The sequence below is a fragment of the Caloenas nicobarica genome, chromosome 4 (assembly GCF_036013445.1).
Source record: "Caloenas nicobarica isolate bCalNic1 chromosome 4, bCalNic1.hap1, whole genome shotgun sequence".
Lineage (NCBI taxonomy): Eukaryota > Metazoa > Chordata > Aves > Columbiformes > Columbidae > Caloenas > Caloenas nicobarica.
Window position 1 is genome coordinate 41319158 of NC_088248.1, and position 20397 is coordinate 41339554.

The window sequence follows — 20397 nt, forward strand, 5'->3', positions numbered from 1 at the left end:
AGAGAAAATTTCAATGCCGAATTTCAAGTGGAAATGGAACAAAAGTCATAAACCATTGGGAAAAGTTACAGAGCCTCTGTAAAACAGGATGAATGAAAAGAAATTAAGTGAACTTTTTCTAGATCTCAACTCAAATCTGTTGTCTAAAGCTTGGGGATTTAAGTGTTTCCTTATTCTGGCTTCTATGCTATTTAATGTTTGAATATAAAGAGCACAAACAAAAATACATAATCTGTTTCCATAGGCCTGTATCCTGACAATGTTTTTTAAAAGAGATTGGAGGATAAAAGAAGCTTCAGAGCTGTACAATGAAAGGAATTGTGTGTGTGTGTGTGGTTATTTTCTTACCATCCCAAATAATATTTTCCTTTTTTTTTAAACTGTTTAAAATATTATAGTGTAATTGAAACTATTGGAATTACACATGTGTGAATTGAAAAAGTCTTTAAAAACCTCTCCCAGCTGCTGCTGAGGTCAGTAGAAATATTTCCACTTCAGGCAGAGCAAGACTGGATTGCAGCAGAATTAAGAAAGGCAAGATGGCAAGCATATTTTACAGATGTTCAAGTTTGGTTCAGATGTTCAAGTTCAGTTTAGATTCTGCTGCACTTCATTTTTATGAACAGAATATTTTTTAAATAGCTGATTAACTTGCAGGCACACAACAACTGAACACTGGAAAAGACTCATAATTTGCTTAACTCCCAGAGTTCAGAACATGTGTTTAAGGTCTGAAGCAGACTGAAATTTTTCAGAATGATTATGTCAAAGGTGGTGATTCATTTTCCTTTGGAAAAGTAATAATTAAAGTTCCAGCTGCAATGAGATATATAACCACTGCCTTTTAAAAGCAGGTAGGCCAGCCTGATCCAGTCTCTGTAGACATTTTTTCATTGACTTCAGACCCACAGAATAGGGCTATTGGGAACTACCCAAGCAGGCTTGACAACAAAGTCTTGTTCAAACCAGACTTACAGAAACTCCAGCCACTAAAACTGTATCAAGGATATTAAGTGTAGAAAATTGCAACATCAGAATGAATTCACTAATCTTAAACTATTGACAAGACAATTTTGAATACTGATTATGTCTTTTACATGGGAGACTTATATAGGTTCAGATGGATGGGGATGCATAGTTTGTAAAATTTGTAAGGTTTTAATATCCTCCATAGTTTTCTCACTCAGAGGTGATATTAGGTGTTTTTTTTCCCAGGATGGCAGCTCAGAGTGATCAGGTAACTGTGTTAGATACTGTGATACTGGCATGGTTCAAACACATCACTGATACGCTGAGAGTAAGAATAAGAGAAATAAAATCCCTGTTCTTTTGTTAAAGATGTTCATCTCAAAAACTTGTGACAGGCTTCACACAGTAAATAGATGTTAGCCTTTCGTCCTCTGGTGGGTTAAATACTAGGTAAAAAGTCAGTCTACTTTGTCGTGCTACTTTTTTGTACTTTTTAACAGAGGCTAGAAGCAAGCCTAAAAGCATCTTCACCTAGTATTGCTCGCTTTAAAATAAATAAATAAATAAATAAATAAATAAAAATCTGTCTTTTTTTGAAAAGTAAAATGGCAAACCATGGATTTTTGGACACACTTTACACACACTTCTGTAAAAATGTTATGTGGGTGGACATTTCTATTGGAAATGTGTCCTTCTGCATTTTAGAGCACTCCCAGGCACCCAAAGTAGCACATAAATGCTCTGTTGGGAATATAAACAAACCATTTTTGGCACTTCAGTAAGGCTGGTGTCTCACAGTACACAGCCCACAGTTTGTCTTTATTCCTGCTAAAAGCTCCGCTTGCTCTGGAACATCTGGGTAGGCATGTGCGAGGCACCAACAGATCTAAGAAAGTTGCAAATAAAGTTTTAGAGGACAACTTCTCAGAATCATTTTCCATTGGATAAGTAGCTATGTTACCACTTGCTTTCATGAGAATTAGATCATGCTGTGGTAAGAGAGTCTTTGCCTAAAAATCAATGACAGAATAACTTCTTATCCTGTTTTGTTCAAGATGAATATGTAAACATAACCTGTGAATTTGTACACTCAGTTTTTGTGACCAGAAATTGATCTGCCCTATCTGGAGCTGCAAAATTATGATGTGTATGCAGATTGTGTCTAATGTACCTAGAGCCCGGAAGGGATAAAGAAGCACACAGCAAGTTGGACTTGTGTGCTTGCTAGGGCTTAAATTTGACCCTGAATTAGAAAACCTTTAGACATGGAACAAATAAGGGAAAACACTAACACTTTCTGTCACGCTGGAAAAAATATTTTTGTTTTGGACAGTTTTGCACATTACAAAAGAAGCACACGTGATATGTTGCTCTGGTTGCTACAAGTCAAATATTACGCTTTAATTTTAAAAAGGTTAATTAACCTTGTAAAGTTCACTGATCAGCAACTACTATCTGTTTGTTCCTTGGAACTACTCTGTAGCCATTTAATAAATAATAGAGAATGTGATATGGTTGGATGAGAGCTAGTACAGGTTCAAGAGAGATTATGAGCTTGGACAGGAAAAAGACAGTATATAGGATTTTCTGTATGTTTACAGAGATTGTCCACAAGTCCCTTTGGGCATCCCAAAGGAACTCTACCTCTCAGGTGAAACGAGGGAAGGAATAAATACATTGTGTAAATTCTGATAGGATTTAGACATAGGTTTGATACTTTGAAAATGTGTAGTGAAGAAGGTGCTTATAGAAGATTTTAAGCAACTTGAACATGCTAATATTGAAAACCGAGCTTGAACTTTTTCCAGGATTAGGTAGTAAAGGAAGGAAAGAGATGAGGAAGGGATGTAAATGCCTGTATTTTCTTCTTAGTCTTATCCTAAGTGATATCCTGGAGTCTCAGGGAAGAAGATAGATTTTCATGTTAAGCTGGGTCTATAGTTTCCTCACAGAGGGAACTAGAGTGAAAGCATGAGCCATGAGTATTGTAGGTAAAAATGAAGTAATAGAAATCTGATAATCTGAAAGACAATGTGACTCTTCCACAAGTGGAGCAGCTGTGTGAAATGTTGATGCTAATTGGAGGGGAGAAATAATTAGAAGGGGAGCAGGGATGACAAACCTGTAGAATACACTTCTATGTTAGACGGTGGTATTGGAATGTATTGCCTCTCAGATGAAAGCAGGGTTCATTAAGGAATAAAAGCATCAATGCAACGGTGAAATCAACTCAGGTCAATATTCAAGGAGCTCTCGGAAGGGGGCCTTCTGATACCATCAAGACTTAACCTGAACACTGAACTCCTACTACAACCAGTAACCCAGGTGGGCCTTGAACCAATGCTATCTTGTACTGTGACTGTTGGGCAAAGTGCTCCAAGAATGTCCTAGTCTCCCAGATGGATCAGATTTGCTGTGAGATATAAAGATGTTGGGAAGAAAAGACAGAGAAAGGGAGAGAGAGGAGAAACCTCTTATCTTTTCCCTGTTGCTTCACCTAGAAGCTACTTTGGAACTGCTTCAAAACTTTTCACGAAGTTACTTGGTCTCATATATTTGCAATAACAAAAGTCACAGTGTTTTTTTGGTGCTTAGAAACTGTAAGTAAATCTGAAGCTATTGAAAAAGGGATAGGACACTTTTGAAAGATGAGTCGTCATTCTGTAGAGCCTGCAAAGCCTGGGGAAAAAAGAGCACAACAAACACAATACTAATCAATTTTTATGTTGTAAATGCTGTTACGAACCTTACATATATCATCCTCTAATTTTTGCCAGACCATTTATTAACTAGTATTAGATTAAAAATTAATAGTCTTCATTGTGGTTTCATTTAACTAGCATCTAAATCATGAAAGAGAACATATGTTGTACTCTCTTGAGAAATTAAGAACAGTAAATGGATGTCAGTGGTACACTGTTGTATTTATTCTAGTCTGCAACTATTCTGTAGTATCCCTCTATAATAATATCCTTACTATCATTTCAGCTCAAAGTTCAGGGTGCTGTTACCACTGTTCTCATATTTGTTCAGTGAATGTGTAAAGTGGTGAAGTCTGGTTGGAAAGCGAGAGGCTGTTGGCACAAGCTATCACATGGCAGACCGAGTTACAGATTTACATTGTTTACATTGCTGAAGTGTACGTGCTCACCTCATCTTAGATATGAGATAAGAAGATAATATGAAGTTATATATTCCTCAGTGAAAGTTATATATGCTTCCTTCTTTGCTTTTTTTACAGCATAGTAGCATACATGTTGTAAATGGAATAGCTGTTGTGCATAGCTAATAACTGATGTATTTGTACCTGTTACTGGGCCCTGAAGGCATCCTTAACTGGAGGAGTCTGCTCCAAAGACCTTCCAATTTTAGCAGATTTGGGAGCAAAGTGTAAATTATTGTTTTCCTCTTTAATTTTTTGAAGACTCCTTTAAAAATTGTTTAGCCATTAGTTTTCTGTTAGGCAAAATTTAATCTGTAGCAATAAGTACTTGTCAATCGACACATACTTAAAAATTAGTACATTATTGGTGTTTGTTTTAAATTGCATTTTTATTTAATAAAGTATTCAGGTACACCAACCTTTACATTTTCATATATATATATGTACATATATGTATATAGACATAAACTCTTGGGGTTTGTTCTTAATAAATTAACATCTCAGTTATTTTTATTTCTAAGACAGCATTACCACAAAACATTTGTAGCACTTTCAAAATGCAGTGTGATTTGTAGCATGAATAGTGCTGCTTTATAAATGTCATTCTTTATAATGAATGTCAGTGTGTGGAGTTTCTACATGAATGCATTTTGCTAAAGCTTATGTCCTTGAACAAAATGCAAACATCCCTGGCGCCCCTCAATTCGTATGAGAGGGAGCCACCTTGTGGTGTAATTTATACTTCCTCAGAAATAACGTTGCATTTGCTACAATGAAACAAGAAGTGGATGGGGAGAGAAACCTGTTTCACATAAAATGCAATCAAGTATAATTGAAATTTGTAAGCATTTTCAATATCCTCTTACTTAAATACGTTCATCCAAATTCTAGTACTGTGTGGGCTTATTCTGATTTAATATACCTACATTAGGTTTACTTCTATAACACAATGGCAAACAAGCTGCTATATCAGGTACTTTTAAAAACAACTGTTTGAATGTCTTCTGTACCTACTGAACATGTCTGATGAGAATAACCAAGCTTGTCCCAAGTAACGCACTGGTTTTCAAGGCAGGTCAGGTGTGTTATTTGGCTTGTTAAGAGAGAAATGAAAACATGGCAAAAGTGGATTTCAGTCTGCGATCATTACCTCAGTAGAGGTTTTAAATACAGAATACTTAAATAGTGGCTGACCTTACAAGAAAAGTTTTTCAGTATTGTGAGGAAAAGTGCAAAGTCCTGCACCTGGGGAGTAACAAGCCCATGTACCAGTATATGCTGGGGGACAACCACCTGGAAAGCAGGTGTGCAGAAAAAGACCTGAGGGTCCTGTGGGCACCAGGTTGAACATGAGGTAGGAATGTGCCCTTGTGGCAAAAAAAAAGACTAATGATATCCTGGGCTGCATTAAGAGTGTTGCCAGCAGGTCATGTGGGGTGATCTTGCTCCTCCACTCAGCACTGGTAGGGCCACACTGGGAGTACTGTGTCGAGTTCTGGGGGGATCTCATCAATTTGTGTAAAAAATTGGATGGCGAGTGTAAAGAAGGTGGACTCAAGTTCTTTTTAATGGTGACCAGTGACAGGACAAGAGGCAACAGGCACAAACCTAAACACAGGATCTTCCCTCTGAATATTGGGAAAGACTTTTTTACTCTAAGGGTGCCTGAGCGCTGGCACAGGTTTGCCCAGAGAGGCTGTGGAGACTTCACCCTTGGAGATATTAATCCTTGGACATACTCAAAAGAACATGGTCCTGAGCAACTGGCTGTAGTTGACTCTGCCCGATCAGGGGGTTTGGACAAGATGACCTCCAGAGATGCCTTCCAAACTCAACCATTCTGTTATCTTGTGAGCCTGTGACATAAAAGTCGAAATATCTAATTTTTGTCAATCACAAAATATTATATATATTTTTTATATATATATATACATACATATATATATACATGCTTATTAAAAGTTTGGAAGTATGTAATTCAAATTTTGAAAAAGTTTAATATATTTTAAAAACAAAATTTTCTCCGCAATTCTACTTTTGTGACTTTGGTGGATTGTCATCCAGATTTTAAAATTCACATACTTGTGTCTTATTCAGAAAAAAAATGTTCTGAGATCCTGCTGGTATATAGAGGGTAGGGTACTAGAAATAAAATCAATTGCATGGACCACATGGTATTAAATCTTTACTTCATTTTAAATATAGTTAGGTAGCTATATAAGCAAACAAGAAAAATAAGGTATTCGATGTCTTGGTTTTTTCCAGGATTATGTGTTTAAAGGGCTGCACAGTTTATGCAATACAATCACGTATTGATCTCTTTAAGATCTGTTACTTCTCTTTTCTATGACACTTGGGTCACATTATCTGGCTGTTACTTTCTTATTTAATTGCTTATCTTACACCTGCTGCAGTATATTTGCAGTTTTCATGCTCCGCGAACTGTGCATCTCAGCAGGAATACATTTGCGACTGCAGTAGTTTCACAACGTTGTTGGCCGTGAACAGATCTGGACAAGGCCAGAAGTATCAGTTATACTTTGGTTTTGGGAAGACAAGATGGTATCAGCCTGCTGGAGCAACAGCTGTCACAAAATAGCAGGGGTCTGATAACACCCTTCTGTGGGCTCTAGGAGGGCATGCTCAGGAATTCTGCTCAAACTTCACTGCTGCTCCTGTTATATTAATATTTGGCTGTTCTTTTCAGGAATTTCCATTTCCTAAAGCTTCAGGCCATACATTGTTGAACTGAATTATTAGCAACAGATAATGGAAATACTTCACTTGTGCGTATGGCAAAGTTCTTGTATTTGTATCCCGTCTATTTGAAAAGCACATGGAGAAGAGTGAACTGATGTTACTTTTTGCCATATGGGGGCAGGAAGCACAAAGTATCAGCGCTAAGGCTGCTGAAGATTTGTAGCCTAAATGGCATCACACTGACATATGGCTGTTACCGAGATGGCCATTCTTTATGCTCTTTATAAGCATATTAACGCTGATGTAATCAGATTAACAGAACCCAGACTGTTCTTAAAGGACGTCTTATTTGCTAACTCCAGTTTTCTTAAAAGATTTATTCTATCAAGGAATACTTAGGAGGGTCCACAGATTCTATGAAGTTTATGTAAAGCTATTTTGCTGCAAGTGAAATTCTTTGCCTTTTTTGATAATAAGTTCAGCAGGTCTATTTTGGAGAGGCTGTACTTATTTCAATAAGCATTTAGCAAGATAACTTTCCCTGCATTTTCAGAATGGGCTTTTTTCAGAACTGGAGCCCATTCTCTGCCTGTCCTCTGGAGAGACCTCTTTCTGCCCACTCACTCTAAAGGCAGCCTTGGGACACCAAACTCCTAATTAAGTACTTGCCATCCTCCATCATGCTCCCTGGAAACACCTTCTTGCATGTGTCATTCATGCAGTTAAAATATTTTGAAGCTTAATCTCAATAATAAAACAATTGAAGGCAGTCTATTCCTTCTCAAGTTTTCACTTCTGAAATATGTAAGAGTGATGCATCTTAACTACTGCTGAGGGTTTGATCCTTTTCTCCAATGGTGTTTATAGCCCCTCCTATGACTTTAAACCCATTGCATAAAATATCATTAAAGTAATTGCATGGTTTCTGAAAAAAAGTTAAATTTATTATTTTTGAACAAAATATCTACAATGACATGGGTGACACCATAAATTTCACGTATTTTAACACTTCTGTCTGCAGAGAATGTCAGTTTAAGTGCAATATGATACTATAATACAATAAAAAGGAATTTAATCAAATCCATGCACAACACATTTATAGAGTTTTACCAAAAAGGAAGTACTTTGAGAGTAAATTGCCATCAGACAGAATTCACATGAGAATATTCTGAAAACTCACAGACAATTTATTAATACACTATCATATTATTTTTTTTTCCTTTTTTCTTTCTGTAGCCTTTAAAAATCTGGGATGACTAACACACAAAATACTGTATATTATGTTAAACCTTTAGGTCAAAAGCTTATGGCACAATTTATTTTTATACAGCTCACAATTACACATTCATGGAATATCAGTAGCTACTTTAGTCCATTTCATCTGTTAGCATCACTCTGTCATACATTAAAATACAAACATAAGAAACATTTTTTGCATATTTTATGAAGATGAAAGTGAAGAAGTGCAGTAATATTCAAGAATGTCAAGAATACAGGATGAGCCAACATTTTTCTGGCATTTAACCCACTGCTTCTAGCAATCTAACCTGGTTCCACAAGCTTTCCAAGCTAAACAGCATTTCAGGAACTACTGTAGGTGTTTTGTGTTGCCTGAAGGCACCTTTTTTATAACGACTCCAAAACAGAATGCCCATTCTATTAGTAACAAGTAGCTTAGCTTGTCATTTGTATTTTTATTCTTAGTTGTCTCAAAAAGGAAAAAAAAGCCATGATGATCTGATATTGTTCTCATCTAAATAACCACATGATTGTACAGTAAGATGTGGTAAAATTATTTTACTACCTCACGGGGTACTGTAAGAATTAAGAGCTCATTCAGCAGTTTCACAGTTTAAGGCCAAATTCTGCTCTGTTGGATTAGATTAATTCCTATAATAGCTCAACTGAGAGCAGAAGTTGCACATAAAGTATATCTATCTTTTGTAACCAACCTTCTCAGCTTGGGCTGGGAACTCTATAAATAAATAATTTCTATCTAATAGAAAATTATTGCTTAAAACAATATATATTTTTTTAAGGTTAAGGAAGACTTTTTATCTTTCCCTACTGTTAAAAATATAAGGTTTTGTACAGATTATTATATTGTGTTCTATTTTTATCTACATTATCAACCTACAGTTCTGTAAGGGATTATAGTACAAAGTGGAAGCAATACTTTACTCTGTAAATGTAAAGTGCACATCTAAATCACCTAAATGTAAGTCTTTCTAGTAAGTAAACAGAGTAATCTCTCACACATCACAAAGGACTCTTTATAAAGCAGCCTATAAAAAGGTTGTGGAACAAACTCTAATAGAGAGAATCCAAAGAAAACCAATATATGATTGAGCTGAAAAAATAATTAAATCCCTTGTTTTCCCTGAATATCACGAACTGCTTAAATAATAGTACTTGCTGTCGAAACTCCTTGCAAGAAGAATTTTGGTGTTAAAATAGCTAAATTCTAAATAGTAAGACACTAGTATCCCTTCTTCCCTTTCTCCTTCAAGCCTCCTCTAGTTTATCGTTTATCAGCATTAGAGAGAAAAAAGCCAGCCTTATAACATGCAAGCTTGTTTTGTTGATATTTTAATATAGTATTAAAATAAAATGCATTTTGCTGTTCAGAATTTAAGCAGAAGTTTGATACTGTGGTAGTGGAGTGTATCTACTGCACCTGTAAGGGACCTTTCTTATTCTCTCACAACGTCTTAAAGTTTTTGGCCTTCCAAGGGGCCACATCTCTAGTTCAGGAAGAAAAGACAGTGATACAAGAGGTTCCAGGCACTGCTTTAGGCCTTTTCTCACCCTGTGGTCCCTGTTATGCTATGTACAGCCCCTGCTTGTCATCCTGTACCTTCCTGCTCCGCTTCTCTTTTCATTAAGAAAGTGGATGGTGTGGAAGCCAATTCTCTATCCACACAGGAGAAACCACTTTCCCAAGAGACTATATACTTTGCAGCAGTTGACATAAATTGTTTACCCCTGCAGCTACTGCTTCCTGAACAACTGTACCTATGGCGAGAATACTGGGGGATGGGGAAAAGTAGTAAGGATGCCTCATTCTTCCTTCTTTCCACTTCATGGTGACTGTGTCAGCTCTTTGGTAGCTGTGTTACTGGGGAATTCCTCCAGATCCTACAGTTTCTCTCTCTGTTTTCATCGTATTGAAGTGATCTTCTGGTGCCACTATTTTGAAATACAGGGCTGGTCTACAGAGACCACAAAACCACAACCTGGACAGCACGGAGTCTGCATCTCTGGTGAGTGATGACTTGGGGCACACCTGCCTTAGCTTGTCACATAGGAGTTGTGCTTACAAGAAGCCTTCTTGCGCAGCTTTGCTAAGGACCTGTACTCTGTAGAGCCCAGGGTCAGCGACAGTGAGTTGAGGTAGCTGTCTGCTTCAGCTTAATGAAGGGGGTCTTTATTCGATGTAGCAGAAGCCCTGCTAGGTAGCATCTGCGTCAAGCATCGTTTCATTGATGATTATTTTTCTTCACTGCCTTTTTCACAGGACGGTAGCGTAAGTATTGCAGTCTGATAAATACTGCAGAGTACCTTTCAATTCTTGCATCTCCTTAATGTTATTCCCTGCTATTTCATTATACAGTTGCAAAAGTAACATCTCCTACACTAATCGTAGCTGAGGACAGCAGCTGTCGATTCTAGCTTCATACAGAGGGCTGGCATGCCTGCTGGCATTTTTGGATGTTTCCTCTAGTCAGTGGTGAATAGCAAGCAGTTATACATTTAAGTTTCTTAGGATCTCAAATTGCATTTCTCTCTTTCTTTACCATGTGACTTTACATTAAGTCATTTAGGAATAATCTAAATGAAATTTAAATTTTAAGTTCTGCTTTCTTTTAAAAACATGTTATTTAGTGGACTTCAGGGGCTTCTGCTACTTTGGTGTGTGTTATGGTTCCAGTAAAAAAATCCACAAAACCATCAGAGATCTTGTTTCCATTCCATCAAAACAGAAAATCTTTACTTACCTGAGGGCAGCGGGATGATATGCCAAATGTTATGTGCATTTGAAAACATCATCATTGAACCATTTTTTGCTTTTCCCCTCTGAAATGCTTTTGTTATCAATGATTGCTAAATAAAATAATATTCCAGCAACATTGTAGAGTTTTCATGATATTTTGAAGATATTTAATAATCTTTATTTTCAATGTGCCCTGTTAGAAGATTGACCATTATATATACATTTTCAGTATAAAAGTAGGGTATGCTCAACTTCCCAATCTAAGAATACCTATGAAAGGGAAACATAGCTACATAGAGGAAGGGATATACTTTCCATTGGCCAGATCTGAGACTCTCTTCTCTCTCACCATAGCACATTGCTGAAGAGATACATCCTGAGAGACAACACTAGGCACTAGGTCCCATCATTAAATCTAAAAATCTCATTTATTTTAGATAGAACATACTTGTAACAAGCCATTAGGGAGGCCAGAACAGAATGATAATGTAGATTTATGCTTTTTGTTTTATATATATGTGCTGTAATTTTTCCTTAGATTAGCATACGCTAGTCAAAGAGAAATGTTGCACAAGGGTTCTTCCTTCTCACTGAGGTAACCAGCTCATATATGAATGAAGGATCTTGTCCTTCTTGCTTAACAATTTACATTCCTTCTGACTCTGTTACATTTTGACAGTGTTGTAATCCAATCTCTCATTTATCACTTTCAAGATTTCCTATCTGATTTCTCTGTTTGAGAGCATGGACCTTTTCCATGTTTAAGAGTGGAGAAGGAAGTTAGGGATAAAGTTATTTAGCTTTGCCTTATTCAAATTTGTTTTCAAAACAAGGAAGTACTACATGTGTGAGAGCAAGAGACTATTGCATGATTGGGAAAGAGGCAATGTGAACCAGGTACTCAAGTGTTATAAATTAGAACAACTGGGAGTTATTCTGATCTGGCCAGCAGTTTTTATGCACTTACCTCTTCAATTAAAAATTCTTTATTCAGCTATTTTAGAAAGAAAGAAGAGAGATGAAACTGAAAGATAAAGTAATTCGTTATGATTGCTTCTTGATTATGGATCCAGTACTTCAGACAGTCCTTAAACAAAAAACTGTTGACTTTGCTGATAGCAGAAGCAAGTTAACATTCCTTTTCACACAATACAGCTATGATAACTTTGAAAGAGATGAATATAACTCAACTGAAATGTCACCCATTAGTTCATGATGCCCCCTCACATGGATGAGTACCTTCATAAGTAAACAGGATTTTTTGAACATGCACATAAAGAAATCAACAAAAACAAGACGCATCCTCATCAGACAATAATTGTTCAAAGTGAATTGAATTCATTTCAGCTCATAAATAAAGCAAAATTAGAAAAAAATAATACTGTTTTAAAATAGAGGAGGATTATACAGCTTCTTTCATCTGAACAAAATCTGAGAACTAATATTTTAGAATCTCTCTAACTAATCCTTGAAGGAAAATGGCAGCAAATTCAACCAAACCCAAGGTTGCTATGTTATAGTCCTCTGTGCAGTTATGTTGCTCTTGTTACTTCATAGGCACCGTGCCTTTGGCAGTGCACCAGATGTTTGCTTCCAGCTGATTTTGCTTTTGTGTGCACATTCTGAGCAAAAACAACCCAAAAGTTTAAAATGTTCAAAATAAAAATATTTTGCAATGAGAAACAGCCTCAGCTACTGAACTTAAGGTATCTAGTAATTCTAAATGTCAGATTTCCATATCTTAGGATGTTTTTGTTTTTCAGTAGACAAGATTGGCGAAAGTAAGCCCTCTTGCCTACAAGCTATGCCTTAAATGTGATCTATTGTGTTACAATTCAAACCAAGTAGTATGATCTATTTAATCCTAAACAAGTAAAATATCTGTAAGGGTTTTCATAGTTGTTGTCCTATTTATTAATGTGAAGTACAGTAAATGTGAAAGACCATCCAGATCCTTTTTTATCTTTCAGAAGAGCTGCATGTTTTTCCAAAATTGTGAAGTGCTTCTTAACAAGTATCTAAGTCATATCGATACACTTCAAAGAATGAGCCAGTAAACTTGATATATTCATAAATTAAGCTTCCTGTATTTATGTAACATGTAGGAGATAAATGTGCATCAACACAGCTGTACTTATCCTCCAAATGTTTCAGTGAAGCAGTTGACTATTTGCTTTTAGTTTTGGTTAAAGATCTCTTCGCACTGAATCAAAATGAAGCATTGAAAAATTTTGATGTAATTTGTCTATTTCACAAATGATATGAGTTTTATCAATTGAGAAAAAAACCTTCCAAAATATAAAAAGGATGAAAAATATTATAAGTTTTGATTATCACAATAATAATAGGTAATTAAAACAAAACAAAACAAAACAAAACCTCTGCAGGAATCAATATTTTACAAATTTAAATATATTTGCCATGTGATCTGCAGACTATTAGGCTGTAGATTGTGCTGTCTGAGATTCTGTCAATAGATGCCTTCCAGGGGAACAGTAATATGAAGTACATTGAATAACTTATATAACATATATGTGTCAAATGTGCACATTGCAAAACCACAGGTACTGTTCTTAAGACAAGAAAAAGTCCTTAAGACTGTAACCTCAAATCAGCAATTTTTCATTATCTTGTAAAATTGAAATAAAGGTTACAAATACTAAACTATTCTGTAATACTGTGAGATCTACCTAGGCTATTCTGGCTCCATTTTTTTAAATTAAAAATACACCAGAATTAAAAAATTAAGGAACATCAAAGAGTACTGTACAATTATACCACTATGTAACAATATGTATAAATACTTGGCAGTAAAGCTTCAGTAGAGTGTGATTTACAATGAAAAATTGTTAATATTTAGTTTGACACGAAAAGTTTGCAATAGCAGATGTATCTTCTCTGGGTGTCATTCTTCCATTCCACTGTGACTAGACATTGCAGGCCATACAGGATCTTTTTTTTCTCCCCCTCAATGGTTTTAACTCTACCAATCACCCCTCTGATGTGCATTTCTAACAGAAAGCCTCTTGGTGAACATGGCAGTCAGATCTGCATGTGCTGCAAGTGTTAATCTTGTTACTGGTGGATGTCCTCATGCCTGATGATTTTGTAAATTACCCAGTAAAAAATATTGAAAATCAGAAAGGCTAATGGGAAACAAGCTCTGGATATTGTGTCTATCTTCTTGGCCCGGTCAATGAATACTTTTCTCATCTCATCAGTGCTTTTTGGTGTAGCTTGAACAGGATTATTTGGCCCCTTTTGTGCCACTCCATCTTTTGCTTGTGTACATGGGCCCATTCCATATGCTGTAAAGCTAAATTGACTTTCCCTTACATCATCATCCTGTTGGGGAAAAAAAAAAAAAAGAAAGAAGGGGTTTTTTATTTACAGAAATCTTACCAGCTGCTAAGTAGCAAGCGTTGCACCATTACCTCAGTGACTTTTTGAATCCATGGTTTATCTAAACTGATTGAAGTTTCAGCCCTATCAGTGTCTGCCAAAAATATCACAGAAGGTTTAAAAAGCACAGAATTTTCCTATTTGTTTATAGATTCTGTAACCTATTTAGAGAAAAGAGAAAGCATAGTAAACTAGTGGCAATCAGGCACACCACTTCTGATTTGGTTTAAGTTTCCCCATTTACAGTAAATATACGCAGTCTTCAACTGGGTAAACTTCACGCTGGTCTTTTAGAGAACAGACATTAACTCTTTAAGTTGCTTAGTAAAATGGGATCCTGGCTTCTAGAGATACTCATCATACAAGCATTAATGATGTTCATGTTAATGATATTAGCAAGGATTCTGCCTATTTGGTCTTTGTATATTTAGTTAATTTTGTCTATATGCCTTATTTCTGCTCTTTCCTGTGAATACATCAGATAAAGAGAATAGTATGTAAAGTGTCTTAGTTTAAAACAAAGTGTATGAAAGCTAAAGGCCAGATTTTTCTTCTGAATCATTCTGCCAATTCAGAGAAGAACAGGCAAAGACATTCTGAATTCAGGGATCTATAAGAGAAAGTGGTTTTTAATCATGTGGCACAGAAAAAAAAAGTAGAAGGTCTGAAGATATGCATATTTTCATAGCATGCATTTCAAGAATGTGACTTCTGTCTCGAAACACATTTTGTACTTCTCTCTACCTAGTTCTAGGTATTCTCAAGTAATAAAGGAGGTACAAATGCAACAAATAAGGGGTACATACACTGTGAAGGCAGGGCCAAATTTGACTCTGACATATATTCCAATGTATTCCTTCAGTATGTATACGATTCAAGGACAGTCATGTGATTTTTGTGGCATTCACAATTTTTTTAATATTGATTTTAAATCCAGGATTTCCTATTTTTCATGTCTCATTTAGCCTAGTTGCTTTAGCATCCTAGACTTTTATGAAGTATGCCAAACTGTTGTGTATATCTTATTTCTTAAATAAGTATTTTGGAAAATAATTTCCACAAGTATTAAAAAAATAATTGATCAGCAGTCAATTTTCCTTTTGTAAGAGAATTTTTTATATTTTTAAGTTCTTCCTAGCTTAAAATAAAAGGGTAAAAAAATATTTACTAAAGCAAGTCAAATAATTAGTGTTTCAGTTCAGTAATTCTGAAGCATTTTTGATTTATGTAAAGCTCTTACTTTGTACAAATGTGATTTCTCAATGAATACAGTTTAAATCCAGACTTCCAAATTTTTCATGTGGAAAATGCCTGTGGCATTTGGAACATCTGAAAATGTTATGGAATGGGAATTAATTTTGAACATATTTGTAGTTTGGATTAAGTAGTACTTGCTAGAAGAACCATTGTTAATTACTTCGTTTAAAAAAATTCCATTTTTTATTATCAATAGTAGTTGAATAAGTTATGTACAAAAGAATACAGATCAATTACTAAGTTTGAAGTGAATTAGTCAGCAATCAGAATGAGCATCTAGCAGAACTGTAGTTATTACCCAACTGCTGTAGTTATCACCCAACTGCAATGGATTTTCATACATGTAAATTGAATATACTTATAGACTAATATAGTTCACTGAAACTACCATACTTCAAATCTGTATTAGAATTCTCCTATAAAAACAAAAAATAAAGAAAAATTAACATGAAAGTAAAGGAGAAGGAAAAATTACTGACTGACTTCAATATGAAAATGAATAACAGAAATACAAAATGATGGGATCATTATTTGATGACGTGATAAAACAAAACATAATTACTACAACAGTGTTCTGCTCCTGTCAGAAATGGGAAATATCTTTACAGTAGTTGCATTCCGTAAGAGTTGTAGTGTTATATTCCAGTTAACAGAAGTTACAAATACATGGACTGTGAAAATTTACACTAAACTTGCCATTTAAACACCTTCATACATACAATTCAAGGTTTAAATCTTTTCATGCTTCTCCAGAAAAAATGCTTATGATTGCACAGGGTCAAATAGATAATAAAATAATTCTTCTGCACAGAAGGTTTCAGTCGGGTGTGTTTTCAGGATGAGGCACTATATACTAAGAATTTACTGTCTCTGTTCTATGCTTACCTGAATTGATGGATTCCTTAGAATGGTTTTAAAGGCCAGGAACCTGCTTATATTTTTGCTTGCAGACATCCCGAATTTAATCTGCAAGCAGGGCTTGGAAATACTCTCTTTTGTTGGGGAAGTGATGTGAAGGTCTCTCTAGGATTCTGGCATTTCTGCCCAGTGTCAGATGGATGGTGTCTCCATGAGGACAGGGAGGATGGTTGGAGCTTGCCAAGTCAGACCAAAGTGCCAGGGCTAATGGATATGCAGGAAAGGGCACCTGCTGGACCATTGTAACATGCCAGGTACCACCATTATTTTTTTTTTCTGGGGTAACAGCTGGAATACCCAAAATGTGGTTCTACAAGTTTTCCAGCAGGTTCATAATGCAGAAAAAAATATTAATTTGGTTCATACCTGAGGTTGCTTGTGCCCAGCAGGAAAGATGCAGTTACTAGTATTGATATTGACTTTTCAGTGCTTTTTTGAAGGCATTATTATAAAATGTCAGTGACACTCATTTTTTTTAACAATTGACTTGGCTGCGGTCCCTCATTTTGACTAGAAATATTTCTCATAATGCACGTGTCTGAGTCCACAGCTGTTGAACACATCTAATGGAAGTGTCCCATATGTCCCAGTTGAGAATCTGGACAGTGAATATTCCTGAAAAAGTCCTGCATTTTGGTTGATTTTTTTTTCCATATAATAAAGAAGCTTTATTTTTTTTTTTTGGTCTTTTGTGTTTGTTTAGTACATCATCACTAAAGAAAATAAAATGAATGACTTCTTATTTGATTTTTGATAAAGCTTTTAAAATCTCATTATGAATGAACTTTAATAAAGGTTCAATATGAATGAACTTATCATACCTATGGCTTTCGAATTAACAGTCTGAAAGTTATTTTGCATACAGCTACCTATAAATATTTTATAATTTCTAATTAAATTACTGTAATGCAAGAATGAAAATAAATTTTTACAACAATTTTTATTTAGAAAACTAGAATTCTTTGGAGGCCTGAAGGAAATAATTTCAATTAGTTTATTTTCATATTGGTGTTCTTCTACAAAATACTTAGCTATAAAGTATCAGAAAGTTGTCATTTTCTGTGGTCCTGTGACTACGCTGTTTTCTGTCAATATGTTTAATAATACATTTCTCTTGAGGAGTAATATGCATAAGGGCTGAAAAGATCTCAGCCTTTTGGCTGTAGGTTGTGGTAACAGCTTGAAGATTTATTTGAAGCCTTGGCTTTGGTTATTTGAACACTATATTTTTTTACTCTTCACTTTTGAGAAGAAAAATGTTATTCAATTGTTTTGCACTACAAACAGCTTTATTTTAAATGCTGGTCTAGTAGCAACTGATTTCTCCTTGAACCAAGGTCAATGTTCCTTTGAAGTTGCAGACAGTAAAATTTTAATACTATGTTTAGTTCAGATTTATACAGACCAAAATGGATTAAGAAATTAACAAGACAGGTACCTTTATCAACATTTCACGTCATCACATACAGGTAGCAATGAAGGTATATGGAGTTCACATGGGAAGACATTATTTCAGACAAAAGGACAGGGCCTCTGTTAATGATTGGATATCACATTATGACAAATGGGACATCTTCTTCATAGTTTACCCTTAAATTTGTACTGTAGATTTGAGGCAAAGTCCCGTCTATAGGTCCTGTACATCTCAAGCCATTGCTATGCTGCAATGATTCACTGATTTCATTTCCATCAAGAACTCCCTCAAAATACTTTCAGCAAAACGGATGGGTTGACCAAAAAGAAAACAAAAGAAAAGAGGTGTGATTACCATTAAAGACAATCTAGTTTGCATGTCTATTTTCCTCACTAAAGATACAGTGATCTTTAGATTTTTGAAAATAGAGTTGAAAGATTTACTGCTTCTGAAAACTAAATATATTAAAAGTTAATCTAAAATCAAAATGCTATTCAGTATATGTACACAGTTTTTTTTCCGCTGTACAGTGTAAATGCAACTAAGAAAAAGCACTGATCATTGATCATAGGTATGTTTCAGCATCCCTGTGTGACTTTGAATTCTGCCATTTTTTTTCCTTTTGTCTTTCAAGACCAAAAGGAGTGTAACTGTGAATGAATTAGTAATTTTCATTCATTCCGAAGGAATATTTCCATCACATTAGTAATATAATATTTGTGAAATAGTTGTGTTCATTGGCCAGATTTCTTTCTCTGACAGAGCCAAAGCACGTCATATACTGACTACCAAATGAAGTCTCAAAGTGGAAACCGAAATTCCCCTGTTTTCCAGATGCATTATACCATTTGTGTAATCACAAAGAAATTAGACCCTTTTGAAAAATCTCCTATTACTATTGTGATGTCTATTGGAAAACAGCAATTAATAGGTTGCATATTATGTTGCAATATCAGTTTTTATTTATTACACAATCCCAGACACTTCAAAATTTTTGTTCATTCTGTGCAAATTGGATTGTACCTCTGAAAAATTTTGTCTTTCAGTTATTTGTTATCATTGAGTGAGGTCTATACTTACAACTATAAAAACGGTAGCCAGAGGGTGCAGTTATACCTAAGAATCGCCTTTGAAGCTGCTGTTACTGTTGTCTGGGAAGGGAGGCTGCAAATGTACTAGATGGTGTGAAAAAGAGGCAGTGAGTGTAGGTGGAAAAAGCATAAGGAAAATGGCAAAGATAGATGAGTTTTGGATGCCAAAATGTTTTGCTATAGCTCTGTACATAATTGCATTTCGTATGACTGTATAATTTTTCATAAAACTCAGTAACTCTTATTTTGTTTGCTACACTCACTTACTGCTGGGGTTTTTATCCAGGTTCAATGACATGCTTTTAAGAGAGAGATTTCAGTTCTCCTGTTTTTTTAACCAGCATTGAGAGGAATAACCCATAGTTTTGATAAAATTTACAGGAGACTTCAACCTAGGAAAAGCAGTTAAAATTGAATTCAATGATTTGGACAAAGAGTCTGAAAAATACAGGAGGAGAGTTGGTGAGTGCAAATACAAGGTACTACATTTAGCCAGGAATAATCAGCTTCACAAACATAAAATGGAAAGTGAATGGCTCTGCAGCAGTTCTGGATAAAGACCTGGCAGTAAGAAAGGTCACAGTCTTAATATGGGTCGATACCATGCTGTTGTTGAAAAGGCAAATGGCAAACTGGTCTGGATAAACAAGTGTATCACTTGCATCATGAGATCCTTCAGCCGCTCTCAACCGTCAATGGCTTCATGTTGCAAACACAGTTTTGAGGAATTATATGGACTTACTAGGAGAATTTCCAGGGAAGGAGAATGACAATGAGAAAAATGAACAAACAAACAAACAAACAAACAAACAAGCAACCCCCCCAAACCCACCAAAACCACAAAAGACTGTACCAGCTGGGAATATTTAAAGAAAAGAAGATTGAATGGAAATGTGCAAATGGCTACATATAGGGATGAAGTAGTCTGTTCTTTCTGGCCTTCCTAGACAAGCCATGAGAGGCCAAAAAAGGCATGAGTAATCAACTTTCTAAACCATTTGAATAGATCACAGGGGACCTTGTGGAATTTTTATGACTGGGATGGATTAGGTATAACTGATCCTGACTTAGGTCAGGAAAATGGATTAATTGACCTCCTGAGGGCATTCCAGCACCTAAATTCAATCATCTGACCATTGCTAGGGTTACTTGTGAAAAGTAAATATTTATTGCAAGAAGTATGTCTTTTTAATTACAAAGAAAATAGACTTTGGAAGTTCTTCAGCTACCCTATTGTAATGAGATATTATTCATACCTATTCTCTTTTGTCAACATACATCTTAAATGAAACATTTCCAAGCACATTTATTTTTAGACTTTAGAAAGACAGTCAAATCACAAGGAATTTTGCTGTATCCCTGCAGATAAAATGCCAGTTCCAAAAAATTCTGTATTAATCAGTTGGAATTCTCCTGGCAGAAAAACCTAATCCTAGTAAAATGTCCCAAGATGATAAGTATATAGGATGAGAAAGTCTAAAAAGTTAAC

General features: G+C 35.4%; 1 protein-coding gene across 3 annotated transcripts in view; it reads right to left on the bottom strand.

Moving 5' to 3' along the window:
- Positions 1–13901: 13901 nt before the first annotated feature.
- Positions 13902–20397, bottom strand: part of GLRA3 (glycine receptor alpha 3) — an 81335-nt gene continuing 74839 nt past the window's right edge. For 2 of the 3 annotated variants that reach the window (XM_065634035.1, XM_065634034.1), the window contains exon 8: positions 13902–14171. In XM_065634035.1, the coding sequence (XP_065490107.1) occupies positions 13902–14171 (270 nt within the window). Of the gene's footprint in view, positions 14172–17992; positions 18113–20397 lie in introns of all 3 variants that reach the window. The other variant, XM_065634033.1, reaches the window with a different exon arrangement.